Below are 19,936 nucleotides of genomic sequence, written 5' to 3' on the forward strand. Positions count from 1 at the left end.
CATAGAGCATCATTGAGCTTTCGAGACCAATCTTTTCTATTAGGTTGCACCACCTTTTCGAGGATACCTTTGATCTCACGGTTTACCCATTCAACTTGCCCATTTGACTGTGGATGATAGGTAATGGCAATTTTGTGTTTCACATCATACTTTTCAAGCAACCATTTAAGCCATTTGTTTGCAAAGTGAGATCCTTCATCGTTAAATATAGCTTCGGAGTCCCAAACCGTGAAAACATATGCTTATTTAGGAATCGAATGACTACCTTAGCATCATTCGTCGGGTATGCATCAGCTTCAACCTACTTAGATACGTAGTCGACAGCAACGAGGATATACATGTTTCCATAAGAAAAAAAAACAAGCCTAGAAAATTGATGCCCCATACGTCAAATAATTCCTCCTTGATATGTTTCCGATCCTCTAGCATTTACCATAATGATAGAAACAAATGTATATACATCCTTAAACACTGTAGGCCAAAAGAATCTTACTTGTAAGATCTTTGCTACAACGCAAAAACCACCAAAAATGTCCCCCACTTGGAGATGAATGGCAATGGTACATGATCTCATCAATTTCACTTCTAGCTATGTACATCCTAATTATGTTATCTGCACATTGTTTAAACAAAAACAGATCCTCCTAGAAATAATATCGACTATCATGAAGGAATTTCTTTCTTTGTTGGTATGTCATTTCTTAAGGAATTATTCCATTTTTAAATAATTCGCATAATTAGCAAACCAAGGTATTTCATGAATTTGATTTACCTTAAAGATATGCTCATTTGGAAAATTCTCATTGATAGAAACAAATGAATGAGTTACCTAATTTTGTTCCAACCTCGACAGATGATCGGTTACTTGATTCTCAACACCTTTTCTATCTTGTATTTCAAGATCAAATTCTTGGAGTAAGAGTATCTATTAAATTAGCCTCGATTTAGCATCTTTCTTTGTGAGTAAGTATTTAATGGCCGCATGGTCAGTAAATACTGTGACTTTCGTACCTATGAGATAAGAACGAAACTTGCCAAAAGAAAAAACTATAGCAAAGAGTTCTTTTTCAGTTGCCGTGTAATTAAGCTGGCTCCTGTCAAAGTTCTACTCGCATAGTATATAGGATGAAACACTTTGTTTTTTCTTTGCCCCATCACAACTCCAACAACAAAGTCGCTTATGTCACACATTAACTCAAAAGGTGAGTTCCAATCAAGTGTAACAATTATTGGGGCTGAGATTAACTAACTTTTCAACTATTCAGAAGCTTCTAAACATGATTTGTTAAAAAAAATTGTATCTTTCTCTAACAGCATACAGAAAGGTTTAGAAATTTTGAAAAATCTTTTATAAAACCTTTGGTAAAAATCGACATGGCCTAAGAAACTTCGAAGTCTTTTCACACTAACTGGTGGTGGTAATTTTTCAATCACATTCACCTTTGCTTTATCTACTTCGTCATTTCTCCCTATAAATGACAAGATTTGTCTCTTCATATATCTTTAGTACCTTAGCCAAATTACTCAAGCAAACATCATAAGTATTACCAAAAATAGAAAAATCATCCATGAAAACCTCAACAAAATTTTCTACCATATCAGTAAATATTGTCATCATGCATCGTTAAAATGTGGCAAGTGCATTACATAAATTGAAATGCATTCGCCTAAAAGCAAACATACCGTGCAGGCAAGTAAAAGTGGTTTTATGTTGGTCTTCTGGGGCTACTACTATTTAGTTGTATCCCGAATATCCATATAAGAAACAGTAATATTTGTTACATGCTAGTCGATCTAACATCTGATCCATAAAAGGCAACAAGAAATGATCCTTCCAAGTGGCTTTATTTATTTTTTTGTAATCAATATAGATTCTCCAACCCGTAACAGTTCTCATCGAGATTAAATCATGACATTCATTCTCAACAACCGTAATTCCACCTTTCTTGGGTACACACTATACCAGACTTACCCATGAACTATCTAAGATGAGGTAGATGATTCTTGCATCTAACCATTTGATCACTTTCTTTTGCACTACCTCTTTCATGATAGGATTGAGTTTTCTTTGCCCATCAATTCTAGCTCTTTCACCCTTCTCTAGGATAATCTTGTGCATACAAAAGGAAAGGCTTATACCTTGAATGTCGGTCCATCCAATCACCTTTTTAAATTTCTATAAAACTTTGATCAGCTGCTCCTCTTAATGTTCTATTAATTCTATTGAAACAATCATAGGCAAAATATAATAGTTACCTAAATAAACATATTTCAAATGGGAAGAAAGTACATTAAGTTTAAGTTTAGGTGGTTCTTCGATTGACAACTTCGGTTGTGCAAATTCTCAAACTTTCAATTCTAGTGGTTCAAACCATGTTGGTTGAACATAATCCCTCATATTGGCTTCCATAAAAGTCATGTTTTCATTACCTTTTTCATCTTCCAAAGGCTCAGACCCTAAAGTGTTCTCGAATGGGTCTTCAAAATTGTTCTTCCATTCCATAGAAACTAAGGTTTCTAGCTCTTCTATCACTGAACACTCATCTACCTGATCAGGAAATTTCATTGCTTTAAGAACATTAAATGTTACCTGATCGTCTTGAACTCTCATGGTGAATTTACCTTTTTACACATTTATTAGCGTTCTTCCCGTAGCTAGGAAACGTCTCCCTAGGATGATTGGCACTTCCTTATCTGCTTCAAATCTAAGACAATGAAATCAGTAGGAAAAATTAATTTATCAACTCTTACCGAAACATCATCGATCTTTCCTTTTGGGTATGCTAAAGATCAATCTGCCAACTAGAGTGTCACAGTAGTGGGTCTTACTTCACATATTCCCAACAGCTTGAAAATAGATTTGGGCGTCAAGTTGATGATCGTTCCTAAGTTGCACAAAGCTTTACCACAGTAAGATTCTCCAATATTATAGGGTATGGTAAAACTTCCAAGGTCCTTCAATTTTGGAGGTAGCTTATTTTATAAGAGTGCACTGCACTCCTTCATTAAAACGACAGTCTCGTACACACTAAGTCTCTTCTTCTTTGACAAAATGTCCTTTATGAACTTCATGTCATTGGGCATTTGCTCTAAAGCCTCCACCAATATGATATTGATGTGCAGTTTCTTTAGAACATCCAAAAAATTCTTGAATTATACCTCATGTTTTTGCTTATTTGGTTGGGACTTTTGAGGGTACAGAGGTGTAGGAACTTTGGGTTGAATCGGACAACTTTTCTAAGGAGATAAATCTGCATCCAAAGATGTTAGCTTTTCAGAATTAACTGGGTTAGATTTTACCTCATCAAACTTTGTAAGTTCTAGCTTTGCTGGTGCAGGAATTTCAACTATTGATTGACTTTCCTCCTTCTTAATAGGTTCATCTTTAATCATAATCATCTTGGGCTCCAAATTCTTACCACTTCGTAATGTGACTAATTTGCAGTGCTCCTTACCCAAATTTCTTGGATTTTCTGTGTCGTTTGGCAAGGTTCCTTGCAGTCGATTATGAAGCTCCATAGCTAATTAAGCCATTTTTTTCTCCAGATTTTTCAGTGTTGCTACTTGGCTTTGGATTAAATCCCCATTCATCGCCATGTATGCCTTCAAAAAGTTCTCCAAACTGTTGGATGGCTTAGTTTGTTGTGGTTTTAGAGCTTGTTGATTGAACCCTTGGGATTGGTTGGGTCAATGCTGCATGTAAGTGTTGTTCGATCCATTTCCTTGATTACTCCAAGAAAAATTCAGATGATTGCGCCATGAAGGATTGTTCAAGTTGGACTGTGATTCGTGTCCACCTCTATTTTGGTGTTGATTCCCCACGTAATAAATCTATTCGAGATTTGATGGATAATTCTCAAAAGAATGACCATCCCCACAGTATACGTAGGAAACAACAACTAATTGGCTCGGTGATTGAACTAAAAAATTATTCAAACCATTAGTGGTAAACTATTTCAACATTGAAGAAATAGATAATATATGAGCTGAGAGTGATGTAACCACGTCCACTTCGTGCACTCCGGCTACTCGTCTTCCTAAAGTTACTTAATTTGTTGGTCATTGATAGTTGTTGCTAGAGGTCCTCTCAATGATCTCGTAAGCCTCATTATAAGACTTCGACAAGAGAGCACCATTCGCAGAAGCGTCTACCATCAATCTTGTGTGTGCATTGAGACCGTTATAAAACGTCTCCAACTAGATGTAAAGTGGAATCCCATCATAAGGACACTTATGAAGTAATTCCTTGAATCTTTCACACACCTCGTATACGGACTCGTCATCCAATTGTTGAAAAGTGGTTATCTCATTTCGTAACTTAGACTTTTTGCTAGGTGGAAAATACTTAACCAAAAAACTTTCTACTAATTCTTGCCATGTAGATATTGAACTTGGTGTCAATGAATTGACCCATGCTCATGCTCGATCTCACAATGAGTATGGAAACAACTTCAACCTTAATGCATCTTCAGTAACACAAACTATTTTAAATGAACTGCTCACCTCCATGAATAATTGAAGGTGAATGTGTGGATCTTCCGTGGGAATTCCACTAAAGTGGCCCATCGTTTGGAGTATTTGAAACATCACGTGTTTCAATTCAAATTGCGGTGCCTCAATCTTTGGTCTCCTAATTCCCAGATTTAATTAATTGAACAGGGGAAAACATGTTGTCTTATGGCACAATCCCTTTCATCAACAATAAGGATTGGATTGTGCACGTAATCGGCTCCAGTTCCTTGTCTATCATTTTGATTTCCAAGGTCCATCTCGACTTGTCTTTGAGCTGATCTTTCACGTCTTCTCTGTCTAAACGTTTGCTCGATTTCAAGGTCTACAAGTAATAAATCGATGATTCAGTCTATGCTCATAAACACCTGAAAATAAATCACAAAAATAGAGAATGAAGAATAAATTAGTAAATTTAGCAGTTAGATAAAAATAAAAACCAAACTATAAAGAACAATTTTACAAAAAATGATTAAGGCAACAGTCCCTGGCAACGACCCCAAAAACTTGTAGTGCTCAGGTTTGTGCAAGTGTGCACAGCTGTTATCAAGTAATAAAGTAAGTAAAAGAGTTATCATCTCCACAGGGACTGTGTATGTTAATCAGGTAATTGTAAAATTAAAGTTAACAATTTGGTGATAAAAACACAATATCTTTAGTGATGATGTTTAAGCTAAATTATATTATGTAAATGCAAGATTATCCCTAATGCAATTTAATCTAAATGCAAAGTATGTGATGAGATGTATGAAATGAGTTAAGCAGGAAAAACAAAAAATTCAACAATCAATAACATTAATATGCTAGGATAATTACACTATTCAACTTAGTTTATGCTTCTTATGCTTAACAATGTTTGAAAAACATTCCATGGAAACTCGATCTTTCATGAGTTTGGAAACAAAATTAAGTCCTTTTGGAATCTTTTACTCAGTGAAATATGCATTTTACTGACCATATTAAACTAAGGGTTTCTTAGAATTCGTGTGAAGTAACAGGGACGGATTAGGTTTGAAACAATTCAATCGCATAAATCTAAAAACTATGCAAGATAATAGAGCTCGTCAAAGTTATTATGAACATTTAATTTAGTTGGATCAAGATCTAAATTAAGCATGCACTTTTCAATTATTGTGTCCATTAGTCATCGTCTAGTCAGAATTGCTCTGCTAATTCAAATGCATCCAATCACGTATTAATGAAATACATACTTGAGTTTAATTGAAAACATGATTGACTAAGGCACAAACACTATAAACATGATTTAAACAAACTTCATTTAATAAATGCAATCATCCTAGCTCAATAAATTTAAGTTACCATTGTTGATGACAAGATCATAAAACATATTGCAAACATCATTAAATCAAAATAACAAAGTAAAGAAAGAATAAACTCTGTTCAAATTGATAGTTTTGCAAACTCTGAATAAAGATGTTTTCCTCCAATCCTCATGTTGCTCCTTTGCTAATCGCTCCTCAAGATGGTCGGCCAAGAGACAACCTTACCACGGTTAGGGGTGAGCATTCGATCGAATCAAATTGAATCAAATTGAATCAAATGAACAACTTTTCAGTTAATCGAGTTGACGAATCATATTTTATCATCCTAACTCGATTTGAAATTTTCTCGAATCGAGTCGAGTAAGATGGAATTTGAATCGAATCGAATATATTTGTTCATGTGAAATTAAAAAAATGATTTTGGGTCCTTATTATCACTATCACCCACCGTAATAAAATGTGTTATTAACTTTCATCCCCTCATAATTTATTTATTAATGTTTTATATACGAGTTAGCTTCTTTTCTTGCTTAATTGCTTCAATTATCTTCGATTCTTGTCACTATGTATTTTGAAATTAAAAATATATTAAATGTAAAAATGTGATTTTTAATGAAATTTATCTTAAAGATAAAATATGGAATTGATACCAACATAAAGTTTTAACATAAATATTTTATAACATCATCAATAAATCAATTTTAATAAAAATTATAAAGATTCACTATGATTAAACAATTCAATATCATTAAACAATTCAATAATATAATTAGAAAAAATTTGAAATTTAATTTAGTAATATAAATAGTAGATATAAATAAAATTATTACTATTTAGGTTTAGAGATTTTTGGATGATTTTAATTTTTATTTAGGATAAAAGGTGAGAAGTAAAAGCTTAGGGGAAATAAAAGGTTTTGGGGGTTGAGGGAGTAAATTTTTGGGGGGAAAGTAAATAGAGGGAGTTAATTTTGTTTTTTTTTGGGGGGAATGGTTTGGGGTAGAAGGGGGTGAGATGAGAGAGGAGTAAAAGTTTAGGGGAAAGTCAAGGGGTTTGGGAGTTTGGAGTAACAATGTAAAATATTATAGTTTGGTATTCGATTTATTCGAATTATTTGAGTTATTCGAATTTGAAAACCAAACTCGATTCGAACTCAAAATTTGGAAACAAAATTCGAGTTGACTCGAATAATTCGATTAATTAGAATAACTCGATTCGTTTAACTCGAAATTTGAATTTTTTCGAGTCAAATCGAGTTTTGCTCACCCTTAATCATGGTTTTGCTAACTAAAGTGCTAGGCGTGGAAAGAAGGAAAGAAAATAAGAGAAAGAAAAAATGAATAAATGAGTAATGAATGAATGAATAATGGATGATTTTTAGGGATTAAGGGATGATTGAAAAGGTGAGAGAAGTGTGGTATTTATACTTGAGGTTGGTGGTTGAATTTACTAAAAATGGCATCAAAGATCCCTTGGTTCTCTCCCATTAATGGCTGGCCATAACAAGTGGAAATGAGGGTGAGTTGGTTGCTTGATTTAAGCATGGAATCATGCTAAATTTAGCCATGGAGTGGACGGTTTCTTGAGAAATCTTCATGTACTGATTTTTAATAATTTTAAAGTGTAGGGACCTCCAAATAATTGTCCCTAAACTGATTTTTGGGTAGCCACAGGCTTGTGCCGAATTTGGGCTTGAATCCCTTTTATTAGACAGTTTCATGACCCAATAAATAACCAAACATGTCCACCATGTATCATCACTTAAATTAGGTCAAATTAACATCCTTATGACCTAATTTTGCATGGTTTTATCGTCCAAGTAGGGTGGATTTGTTCATGTCCATTCAATAATTATACTGAGCTTCATATTATATCAGCTCATGGTCCCACTGCATTATTAAAAAGTAGCACATTAATAGATAACATAAAATTATTTAATTTATGCACAAAATTCTAATAATAAAGCATAAATTTGCGTATTTCATAAATCCATGTCTATGATTGAGATTTAAGCAAAATTCACTAAATTCATTAACAAAAGCTGAGGATTAGTGTTATTTTTAAGTAAAAAGGTGGTAAAAGCAACTAGAAAAACCCTATACAATTTAGAGTTTACGGTAACCTATAAAGAAACAATATACTCATGAAAGATGGTCCCTTAAGTATGCTTAATGAAATTAGTCTTCCACAATGTTAATCTTGCTTGGAAGGTAAAATGACAAAGAGGTCTTTTAATGCAAAAGATAAACGGACCAACCAACCTTTAGAACTTCTACACACTGATGTATGTGGATATGTGTATCTAATGCTTTGCAAAAGTGAAACCTCATTAATGACTATTCTCGATATGGATATGTGTATCTAATGCAAAAGAGGTTACAATTATTACGTAACTCTCATTTATGACTATTCTCGATAGGGATATGTGTATCTAATGCATCGCAAAAGTGAAACATTTGATAAATTTCTAGAGTTTTGTGAGAATGTGGAAAAGCAATTAGGTTTATCCATAAAAAATCTTTGGTCTGACCGAGGTGGGGAATACTTTTCGGACGAGTTCTTAGGATGCCTCACGGAGAATGGGATTTTATCCCAGTTGACTACACCGGGCACTCCACACATAATCGCATAGCTGAAAGAAGGAACAAAACCTTGCTTGACATGGTTCGTTCAAAGTTAAGTCATTCACAACTCCCTACCTCCTTATTGGGATATGTGATACAAACAACTTGCTATATTCTGAATGATGTGTCAACCAAGTCTGCTTGTAAGACACCTTATGAATTGTGGCATAGAAAGAAACCTGCTCTAAATCACTTTAGAATATGGCGTTGTTCAGTACACATTCTGGATAAGGATACAAAGAAGTTGGATGCATGGACATAATTGTGAATGTTTATAAGATATTTGAAAGGAACAAAAGGTGAATTATTCTACAATCTGAAAGATAATATGATTAAAGTTTTTAGATGCTACTTTCCTTAAGGAAAACTACATGGATATCTTTAAGCCTCAAAGTAAAGTGGTACTCGAGGAACTTTTGAGAGTTATAGAACAATCACCAAGTTAAATTCTTGAAAAAGTTGTAGAAAAACCTGCAAACAATCAATAACATAAGGGAATCCATCATAATTAGAGAGTTTCTAAGAAACCAGACTTCTTCATCTATGATGGTAGTACTTATAATATGGAAGCTAATCATGAGGATAATGACCCACTCACTTATGATGAGGCTATGTAAGACACTGATTCCAAGCTTTGGAAACAGGTCATGGATACCGAGATGGATGTGATGAAATCCAATATGGTATGGGAACTTGTAGACTTACCGGTTAGGATTAAACTCATATGGTGTAAGTGGATCTACAAGAAGAAGAGAGATGCGGAAAGGAAAGTGGAAACACATAAAGCTAGACTTGCAGGGAAAGGCTATACATAGAAAGAAGGCATCGATTACGATGAGACATTTTCTCTGGTAGCCCTGCTCAAGTCTATCTATATACTCGTATCCATTGTCGTTGCTCTCGATTACGAGATCTGGCAAATGGATGTTAAGACAACATTCTTGAATGGCTATCTTGATGAGACCATGTACATGGCTCAACCCAATGGCTATGTTGTCAAAGGAAAAGAGTAGAAAGTTTGCAAACTACTAAGATCCATTTCTGGGCTTAAGCAAACATCACGCTCATGGAATAAAAGATTTGATCAAACAATCAAGACTTTTCAGTTTGAGCAACATGCTGATGAACCTTGTGTTTATAAGCATATAAAGGATACAAATGTGGTCTTCCTCATTCTGTATGTCAATGATAGTCTAGTTATCAGAAACAATGTAAAAGAATTGTAATTGGTTAAACTGTGGTTATCTCAACAGTCTAGCACGAAGGACTTGGGTGAAGCTAGTTATGTTCTTGGAGTTTGAATCCCTAGGGATCGAAAGAATAAAATGATAGGTCTATAATAAGTTTTATACATCAATAATGTACTAGAACAGTTTGAAATGATCGATGCAAAGTCAAGCGCTTAGCCGACTGCATCGGGTTTTCATCTTTCTTCGGATGATTGTCCTAAGACTGCGAAAGAAAGAGAGCATATGAGTAAGGTTTCATATGCTTCGACAATTGGAAGTCTTATGTATGTTATGCTTTCCACATGTCCAAGAATAGTAGATGTGGTTAAAGTAGCTTCTGAATATAACCTTGCGGATTCGTTTTTTAAAACTCTTGTAACTAGGAGTTTTAAAAACATGTTGAGGATATGGGAATGTGAAACATGACACATTTACTTCATTAGGGCAAGTGGGAGATTATTGGGAAATGTTTCCATATTATGGTAAACATGTAATTGTTTTCTATGTATTTGAACGATGAATAAATAAATAAAGCTAATTTCACATTTCATTATTATGTCTTTTGTGTTTCTGTCTTTCATGTTTTGCATGTATAGTGAAATTGTAACAAGAAAATATTAGCTTATTAAAGATTATAAGTGACATTGTAAGAATGTTTACATTCGAGAAAAATAACTTACTTTAGTAGATAATCTAAACGAGTCTATAATCCCGTAAAAGAATCAAAGTGAGCATTTGATTCAAATACTTAGAAGGATTATTATGTCATCTACAATTCCAATTGGAGAGATGACTAGTCTTGGCTATCAGAACAGTTGACTCTATAGGTAGAGACATAGATGTATTAATTGGAAGAATGATACATTGGACTGAACCCAAGATGAATTAATTTTGAATCTATTTGTGAATTAATTCACTTGTGACGTTCATGGTGTAATTTACCTAAATCTTGTGTTAGTCACTAACCATGCGTATGCAACTCACGTGCTTTGATATAAGTGGAGGCTTATGCTTTAAAGATGATCAAGCCCATAGTCAGTATCTTGGGTATATAACTTGTGTGTGGCATGGCTTTACTAGCAACAGTGAAATTCATAGCCCGATTAAAGAGTTAACAATATCCTTTTATTTGCATTATGTGGATTGATAAATATGAAACATGTCCACGAGTTGCTTATTCTCTAATGAGGAATTTATGACGGTCTTTTGTTGACAGTGGTCATACTAATCATTAAGAAGACATAATGGTGACAATGAGATAAAATAGGATTGTATTGAGTGAACGTATTTAACTTAAAGGAATCAAGGATATCATATGAGAGTAACACATATGATGAGGTCATTAGACAAAGTAGTTGGATGAATTGCTTTCATAGAGAGTATAGAATAAGGAGTTTTCAATCATTATACTTCTTGTGGACTGACTCCATGATTAAGTAAATTGTGAATTATCGGAACGATACTTCTCGTCATAATTGCAATTACTAGAGCATAATTGTATATGTCTGATTGGTCCCTTCGCTAGCACAACAAAAGCTCGATCAGATTGCATTTGAATCAGAAGAAAATTCTATGGCTTTGGAAATAATTTAATTGAGTCGATTTATTCTATGTGAAATTTAGTTAGGCGGTCGTGAGAATTGTTTAACTAGAGAATTTGATTAAAGAATTTTTTTTTGAAAAATTAATTTTGGAAAATTTAAGTGATTTTTGGGAAAATTAATTTTGATCAAGTAAAATTAAATTAATCAATTTAATTAAAATAAATATGATTTTTTTGGAAATTAATTTTCAAGTCAAACAATTAGCCTAATGGTAATTGAACTTGAAAATTGGACCTGAGATTGAAAATTGGGCTCGAAAACCCAAAACCAAGACAGAGACCTAAAAATTGGTCGAACCGGGCCAAGTTTGTGAAATTGAGTCGACGATCCAACCGATGGCAGGATCAGACTGGTCAAGTTGTCATTGGCTTGGGGATCCATGAGGGTGTTGAACCTGCAATGGCACCACCAAACACGACGGTGCCAATGGCGACGATAGTGGCATTTCGGTGGCCGACGGGTGATCCTTCGACAGTTAAGCAGTGGAAGAATCACACTCCTACTGGGAGTCTACTGGATAATTTGATTTCAAATTAACTATTCCAAAAATAATATTATTTTAATAGATTTAATATTAAATTTAATTTAATACTTATCTTAATAGTATTCTATTAATTTAATATTAAAGTAACTATCTTAATATTAAATTAAATTTAATATTTATCTTATAGATAAACATTTTATTAATTTAATAGATTTAATATTAAACTTAATATAGTATTTATCTTGATAAGTATTATATTAATTTAATATTAAAGTGATTAAGTTTAGAGAAATTGTGAAATTGTCTCACTGGTAATTTGTGAAAAATTTTCTGATTCGAAGGGAGCTCACACTCGCTTTGTACAAGTCAAATTGTAATATAGTATTGTTTACAACGAAATACTTGGAAGTATTTTGAGGATCGTACCCAAGGGAGGATGGAATAAATCTATAAAAACTTTTTTACAATAATAAGTCTAAGTAATAGTAATTAATTCTTATATTACGACAAATAATAAAATAGATTAATGAAAGAATTTAAATAGCTAATATAAATAAACAAGAAAAATGACAAACGACTAAAATCAATAAACCAATCAAGGAGATTAAGTCGCTTCAGGATTATAATTAACTTCATATTAGGGTTTAGGGTGGATTAGCTATCGATTAACCACTTATACCTTTCGACCTCTAACTAATTAATCGACTGGTTGATACTCACTTATCTCCCAACCTCACTTTCTCAACCAAGATAAACTACGATTTACTCTATTCGACTTGTCTTCCGATCTCTTTTAACCTATGATGACTTCTTAGGGTTGTCAAGCCTAGGGTTTAAGAACACGTATTTATACCAACCAATCCTTTCAAGAAACCCTTAATCCTTCGTTAATCACATCCCCATCCACTCGTTAATCTCTCCTAAGGGATTTGGTCACTCATGTTACTCATAATCTCAATCTCAATTGAATAAATAATGTGAAAAACACGATTGAATAAAAAAACGAGATTAGAATAATCGTGGATTTATATTGGATAGAGAACGGGGTAGTAAACCAATTTATTGGAATAATGAAATATTTCGATTACAAAGAAGAAATAAACTAAAATACTTTAATTAAACACTTTTACCTATTCATAGTGTAATAAAATTGAACTAATTAGTTTAAAATTAAACAACCTATAATTAGTTATTATCAAACTAAAATTTTAATTTATACACAAAATTCTATTTACATGCTTCTAATAAGTCACTTGTATTTCTATAAGCTTAAGCACAAACAAAGCACACAATAAAAAATTTAACTAAAAATACTAGGCAAAAATTTAAAAATACTAAATAAAATACTAAATAAGAATTTAAAAATTTCATGTCACCCCCACGCTTTATTTGACACATTGTCCCTAATGTGCACCCAAAAAGATAAGAGAAGAGACTACCCATTTTGTCGTGAAGATTTTGCGATGTAGGTTGAGTCATCATTTTCTCATTGGTTCAGCTCCAAAAATAGTGACATCTAAGTGTTAATTGATTAGGTTAAAAAATATAAACAAAGGAATAAAAAAAAGAATAAAGAAAATGCTCATGAATAAATAAATAGAAGTGCAGTTTCAGAGCAATTCCTACTCACAATCGTTTTCACATTGGAACAAGAAGAACTTTGACTACGAAAACATAAAACTAAAAACTAAAGAAAACTGAAGAAATAAAATTATTTTGCTACGTCGACTCCTCTCCAAATGAGGTTATAAGGTTGTTTATATAGGCAAAAACTAGGTAAAAATTGAAAAGACTAAAGTGTCCTTTCAATTATAATTTCAATTAGGGTTTTAGGTTAGAAAAGACCCCTAATTGCCTTAAAATTCGTAGTCGTCGTACGCAGGAATTTTTGGGTCACGCAAAAGCTTGTGTCGCGACACAAGGGTCTTGTGTTGCAACACAGAGTTCTGTGTCACGACATGCACACCCTGTTTCGCCTCAGGATTTCTTTTTTGGCTTCGAAGTTTTGTGTCGCGACATTGCATGCCTGTGTCGTAACACAGTAGTCATTCTTTGTAATTTTTGGCCTAAAATGACACCCTACACACTCAAGTATCCTATTAGTCATTCCCTAGACCCGCATTGGCGTAACGGGTTATTGAAACATTAGAAAAATGGGTAAAAATGCTTATTTTGCTAATAATTAAATCTAAGCTACTAAAACTAAAAATACATTAAAATAACATAATATAACTTAAAAACAAACTCCTTAAGTGTTGGGAAGTACTTAATTTGCCATTATAAATTGTGGCAGGTCACTTCAACATATGTTGATCTTCCACCGGTGCCGCCAATAAGAACGACGACACCAAAAATTTTGTTTTATAAATTCATCTGATGTAGCTAAAGAGAAGGGCGACACCCATTAAAATATTTTTTCTTTTTCTTTTTCTCCTATAATACTCGTATTTTTAGTGGGTATGTACGAAAATACAAACGGGTGTTGCCAATGGGAATAATAAAATTTATTTTATTTTAAAAAAGGCCAATTATGAGTGAGTCAATGATTAGGAGTGGTGCCGTCAATAGATATAGTGACATCGTTGTGCACAGTAGAAAATGAGCCATTCTTGTACAAGATTTTACACTTGAGTTATTTTGGTAATTAAACGGTTCAGTTTCGAAAAGAAAACTAAAACGAAATACTGCTTGCAAAAAAAGAAAAAGTCCATGGTCATCCTCGCCTCATTTCTTGAACATTGACCAGGTTTCAATTGGATACGCTGAATGACAGGTGATACCCAATTTTACAAGCGAAAAGTCAAACCTAACTCAAACAATGCTACGAGACGACTGAGGATGCCTCCTTACCATCAACTTCCATTTTCCTACAAAATCACCCTGCAAACTTTAATCCTTTCCTAATATCTCCAAACTAAGCTGAACTCTCCCTAGAGGAAAAAATCCAATGGAGAATTCAACTCAAGAATCCCACCTCCGATCCGACAACGCCGTAACCTACGAATCACCCTACCCACTCTACGCCATGGCCTTATCTTCCACGCCCGCCGTCACCCATCTCAACCACCAACGCATCGCTCTCGGCAGTTTCATCGAAGATTACGCTAACAGAGTCCACATAATCTCTTTCGACCCTGAATCACTTACCCTCACAACCCACCCATCTTTGTCGTTCGACCACCCTTACCCACCCACCAAACTTATGTTCCAACCCCACCGGAAATCCCCTTTCTCTTCCTCCTCCGACCTCCTCGCTTCATCCGGTGACTACCTCCGTCTCTGGGAAGTTGGGCACTCTTCTATCGAACTTATCTCCATTCTCGACAATAGCAAAACCAGCGAGTTTTCTGCTCCCTTAACTTCCTTCGATTGGAACGACGTTGAACCCAATAGAATCGGAACATCCAGCATCGACACCACCTGCACCATTTGGGACATCGAAAAAGGCGTTGTGGAAACCCAATTGATTGCTCACGACAAAGAGGTTTATGACATCGCTTGGGGTGAAGCTAGAGTTTTCGGTTCCGTTTCCGCTGATGGGTCCCTAAGGATTTTCGATTTAAGGGACAAAGAACACTCAACCATCATCTACGAAAGCCCTCAACCGGACACCCCTTTGTTAAGATTAGCTTGGAACAAACAAGATTTGAGGTATATGGCTACGACACTAATGGATAGCAATAAAGTTGTGATTTTGGACATAAGGTCGCCTACTATGCCGGTGGCTGAGTTGGATAGACATGGAGCCAGTGTCAATGCGATTGCTTGGGCTCCCCAGAGCTGTAAGCACATTTGCTCTGCAGGGGATGATACGCATGCCCTTATTTGGGAGTTGCCAACTGTAGCTGGGCCTAACGGAATCGGTCCTTTGTCTATGTACTCGGCTAGTTCCGAAATTAATCAGTTGCAGTGGTCTGCTGCTCAGCCAGATTGGATTGCCATTGCCTTCTCCAACAAAATGCAGCTTCTCAAAGTTTGAGGTTTCCTGCTTGAAATGTATTCAACTCTCATTTTTGTTGCATATAATGCTCACGCTTGTAATTAGGTGGGAGTTAAAAACTGTAGAATCAGTTTTATTGGCTGATAATTTTGTTAGTACTTTGTAAGACCAGCTTTAATCTGCAATTATTTGTTAGGTCCTCACAACAAATATGAGACTCGAATGCATATTTGGATTTTGATTGAATTTGGTTATTGATATCATATATATATATATATAACTCTAATCTGGCTAAACTTCTATTTATAAATAGCAACTTTTAAAAGATTATAGAAAATGATTTCGAATTTGCATGAAGGGAAAATAGGAAAAGAGTGATGCTGCATGATTAAACAAGAGAAGCCCGATATTGATTTGCTTTGGGCCCGAACTGTGGAAAACGTTACTATATGTTCGTGGTGTTGGCTCATCAAAGACTGATAAACAGACAGGAACAGAGCGATTTGACCGTGACCGTTAGTCTTGGGAATTATGGCACAAAAAATCGTAGCAGACAAGGAATATGGAACAGAATAATCAATCTATCTGATCATCTCAAAATTTCCACCGCTTAATTTCCAAGGCAAAACCTTAACCAACAAAACCCAAACATTCTTTTTCTTTTCTTCAGCTTCAGTTCTGTTCCTCCAAATGGGCATGATCATTGATCATCCCTGAAACGCATCTTCCTTGTACATAGACACAACACGCAGTAACATGTCAAAGACGCCAGAATCGTTAAACAATGCCCAAAATAACACGAAATCTAGCTTGGGTCCTGCCAAGCCAATAACTACTCTGCCTGACCTATTCCTAACTGCAGTTTCCCTGCTTTTTCTCTTCTCTTCCCCTAAACCCAACCATACCCTCTTCCGCAAATTCCTTCCTTTCCCCCCAAACCCACGCCGGTTTCCCAAAATGACCACCACATCCCAATCCAGGACATCCTTTGCAACCCCACAGGCTCTCTCTGATTGGCTCAAACCCCGGTTGTCTTCTGACTCGCTGGACTCCTGGGGGGTCAAACCTGGAACCAAAAACCTCCACAACCTCTGGCTGGAACTTTCCGAAGGTGAGACATCGCTTGTCGACTCCTCCCCTCCACTCCGTACCGTTAATGTCGTTACGGTTCGTATACTCGGTAAAGGTAACCTTGTCCTCGTCGAATCTCGACAAGAATTGTCGGACGGTAGTTTTAGGGATCGGTTTAGGCCGTTGTCCGAGAAAATGAAGCCCCATGAAACTACCGAAGAAGCCGTGGCTCGAGCAGTAAAAGAGGAGCTTGGTTCTTCCAGGATCGTGAGGATTGTGCCAGGGTCTTATCGAAAGAAACTGGAGGAGCGAAATTCGGCGTCGTATCCAGGGCTGCCGGCACGTTATGTTTTACATTCGGTAGATGCGTGGGTAGAAGGTTTGCCTGAGGAAGATTTTGTTACTGAAGAAAAGGAAGAGTACGAGGATGTTGATGGGACAAGGGGATTGGAGAAAGCGGTGTCTGTAAGGAAGCATTATTGGGAATGGGTTTGTTCTGATTCTCTTTGCTCCTGAATGGATGCGAAATTTTGGTTGAATTACTTGGCATCAAATAGAAAGGTTATAGATTTCCCTTTTCTTGTTATTCGAGGTTAAAGCTGAGATGCTAAAGAATTAAAAGTAGCTATCTTCGTGTAGTAAAGAAGAATATTTGAACTCTATATGTATATACAAATCTCTTCAAGTTTCGCTGAAGTTAAGATTGTTGAACCACGTTCGTCTTTAATTAGGAATTGATTTTGTAATTGACAAGAAGCAAGTGGAATTGGTGAACTGTTTCTTGTATTCAAACTTTCACACTGAGCTTGCTCACTCCTTGGAGCATAACATTGATTGCTGAGTTTTGTACAATTGTAAGTGAGTAGGATTTAGGAACATATAGAATGGTCTTTGTGGATTTTGACCTACACAAGTTTTGCCTGAATCAGCCTCAAAGTTAAGTTTAGTTCTAACAAGGCGAACTAAGTTACATCTTTGATCGAAAAGAAATTTCGATCGCTGCTTGGTTTTACGTCTGATGTGAGAAGAACTGCTAAATACAATACAGTCCTATGGTTCTTGATGTGGAACCCTCTTGCTCTCTTTGAATGGTAGTTAGCAAAATACACTGGTAACATCCAGCATAGATATTAAGGAACTTTCTGTGAAGTTTTGAGCTACTTGATGTTCAGGATTATTGCAACTGATTAGGTGAGCAATGGTGAAACAATCTCTCCTCATATAAATATATATACACATAATTTTACACTAAACAAATAAACTATGAACCTTCATTTTCTTTTTCATACTCAGCCAGGCACTTGCAAAGCAGAAATTGTCGCATTACAATCCCTAAGTTTCAATCTTTCTGATAAATTATCAATTCAGAGAATACATACAGTTCATATAACAGTGAAAATTATAGAACATCAAGCTGATAAAGATAGAACTAAATAGCTTTCAAGCATATAGTTAAACATCATCTCACACAGCGGTGGATCACTGAGCCGCTTGATTTGAACTCAATGGAGCTGTTGGGGCATTAGGTCCAAAGGACATAATAGAAACACAGTTAACGTTGAAGCGATATCGGCCGGAAACCCAAGTCCCAACCTTCCACCTGAGCTTCCCATTTACCTTCAGGTTCAGGACTATTCTCCCGGCAGTCTGGTCATGTTCGACTTCGTAACCAAACGACAGAGCCACAGGCAGCCCTGTTCCTTGTAAAGATGTTGTTAACAGGTTGCTTTCTTCATGTCCTTGGTAGAAAGGTGGAAGAAAGCTGTCAAAAGTAATTTGTTGGCCTTTATATGCAGCGAATGCTTGTAGCTCATCGTAGTAAATACCAACCTTTTTATTCGGATTTCTGGAGAGCATGGTGAATTGGATAGAGGAGTTGAGAAGGTGAGTGCCGGAGAGGCTGAGTTGGTATATATCAGCTTCCCTGAGGGAGAACTGAGGCTTTGCTGGGTGAAGGGTAAGCCAGATGAGGAATATGAAGGCTAAAACTATGGAAAAAAATGAAGAGAAGGCAAAGAATAATTTCTTATAGGATTTGTCAATGGTTAGTCCTCCTTGCTTGGCACAATGTTCTGGAGATTTTGAGAAGACTTGAGACATTTGCAAGAGGGGAAAGGGAAGATAGAGAAGGTATAGGAAGGCTAGGAAAGGAAGCCAAGGCCAATGTGCTTTATAAAGGGAGAAGTTGGAAACAGAAAGCAACAATTATTTTGGCTATCATACTTTTGACTTCACTATCTAACTTCTCCAAAGCACCTTTAAAATCTAATTTTGTAAACTATGGTACCATGACTCCTTTTTCCAATTTTCTTTTAAGATATCTAGATTCAACATATATTCTGTTGATACTAAGTACAAGGAATAAATAAGGAGGAGGTTGTGGTGATCAGAAGGAAGCTGGTTCACCTAAATAGGCAGAGAACAGAGAGAAGGTAGTGAAAGCTAAGGGTGCTGGTTGCAGAGAGTAAGAGTTCAGCTGTAGACATGTATGTATGCATTAATTTTGCTTTCTATTAACCAAATATTCCATTACATTTAATCATTTATCATGTATTTTCTCTCATTTTCATTTTCCTGTTGTTACAGAGCCAAAGGCTGCTACTTGGTGATTACCAACTTTATACACAACCAAATTACAAATGGCACATCAGCTAAGGATGTTGAATATATCAAGGTGTCCCAAGAGCGCCCCATTTGGATTATTGAATATGGCTGCTTGATACTATATTTCAGATAACCATGCAACAGGCTTGAATTACACGTTTTATACACTGACTACTTTACAGGAAGATACGTTTTAGTATATGCAGAAAAACACGAGGATTGAGAGGGGAAGGATATCAACCAGAATAATTGAAAGGAAAAGTAAGGCTTTTAAAAGAGCTTTAAAGAGAGAGAGAGTAGCCATAGCTTTTCAAGTCAATTGGATGCAAGTGAATTGAAGTGATGTCTCTTTATAACCCACCTTGTTTAGTGAATGCAAAAATGGATTTCCTCAACATTTTTAACAAAGTCAAAGTTACAGAGAAATATATTTTGATTTTTTCTTAACAAAGTCAAAGTTACAAATTGCAAAAAGAGAATTACATCAATAAAATTTAAATTCTGATCCATCATTAAAATGTAAAAGAGTTTTAACCATTGTTTTCTTATGTTGTTGACAACATACTTTTTGTTTTGAATTGATATTAT

General features: G+C 35.3%; 3 protein-coding genes and 1 non-coding gene across 4 annotated transcripts; 3 read left to right on the forward strand and 1 right to left on the reverse strand.

Moving 5' to 3' along the window:
- Positions 1-4,213: 4,213 nt before the first annotated feature.
- Positions 4,214-4,320, forward strand: LOC128032287 (small nucleolar RNA R71). The gene has a single exon (XR_008188415.1). It is a non-coding gene; the product is annotated as a small nucleolar RNA R71 (small nucleolar RNA).
- A 10,237-nt stretch (positions 4,321-14,557) lies between these two features.
- On the forward strand, positions 14,558-15,919 carry LOC105791246 (protein TRANSPARENT TESTA GLABRA 1). Its single transcript, XM_012619235.2, has one exon. It carries the CDS (start codon positions 14,681-14,683, stop codon positions 15,710-15,712), a length of 1,032 nt encoding a protein of 343 aa, XP_012474689.1. The 5' UTR covers positions 14,558-14,680; the 3' UTR covers positions 15,713-15,919.
- A 128-nt stretch (positions 15,920-16,047) lies between these two features.
- On the forward strand, positions 16,048-17,536 carry LOC105791247 (hypothetical protein). The gene has a single exon (XM_012619236.2). It carries the CDS (start codon positions 16,430-16,432, stop codon positions 17,258-17,260), a length of 831 nt encoding a protein of 276 aa, XP_012474690.1. The 5' UTR covers positions 16,048-16,429; the 3' UTR covers positions 17,261-17,536.
- A 449-nt stretch (positions 17,537-17,985) lies between these two features.
- On the reverse strand, positions 17,986-18,968 carry LOC105791248 (NDR1/HIN1-like protein 26). The gene has a single exon (XM_012619237.2). The coding sequence runs from the start codon at positions 18,842-18,844 to the stop codon at positions 18,224-18,226; it is 621 nt and encodes a 206-aa protein (XP_012474691.1). The 5' UTR covers positions 18,845-18,968; the 3' UTR covers positions 17,986-18,223.
- Positions 18,969-19,936: the final 968 nt, after the last annotated feature.

The sequence above is a fragment of the Gossypium raimondii genome, chromosome 8, assembly GCF_025698545.1.
Source record: "Gossypium raimondii isolate GPD5lz chromosome 8, ASM2569854v1, whole genome shotgun sequence".
Taxonomy (NCBI): domain Eukaryota; kingdom Viridiplantae; phylum Streptophyta; class Magnoliopsida; order Malvales; family Malvaceae; genus Gossypium; species Gossypium raimondii.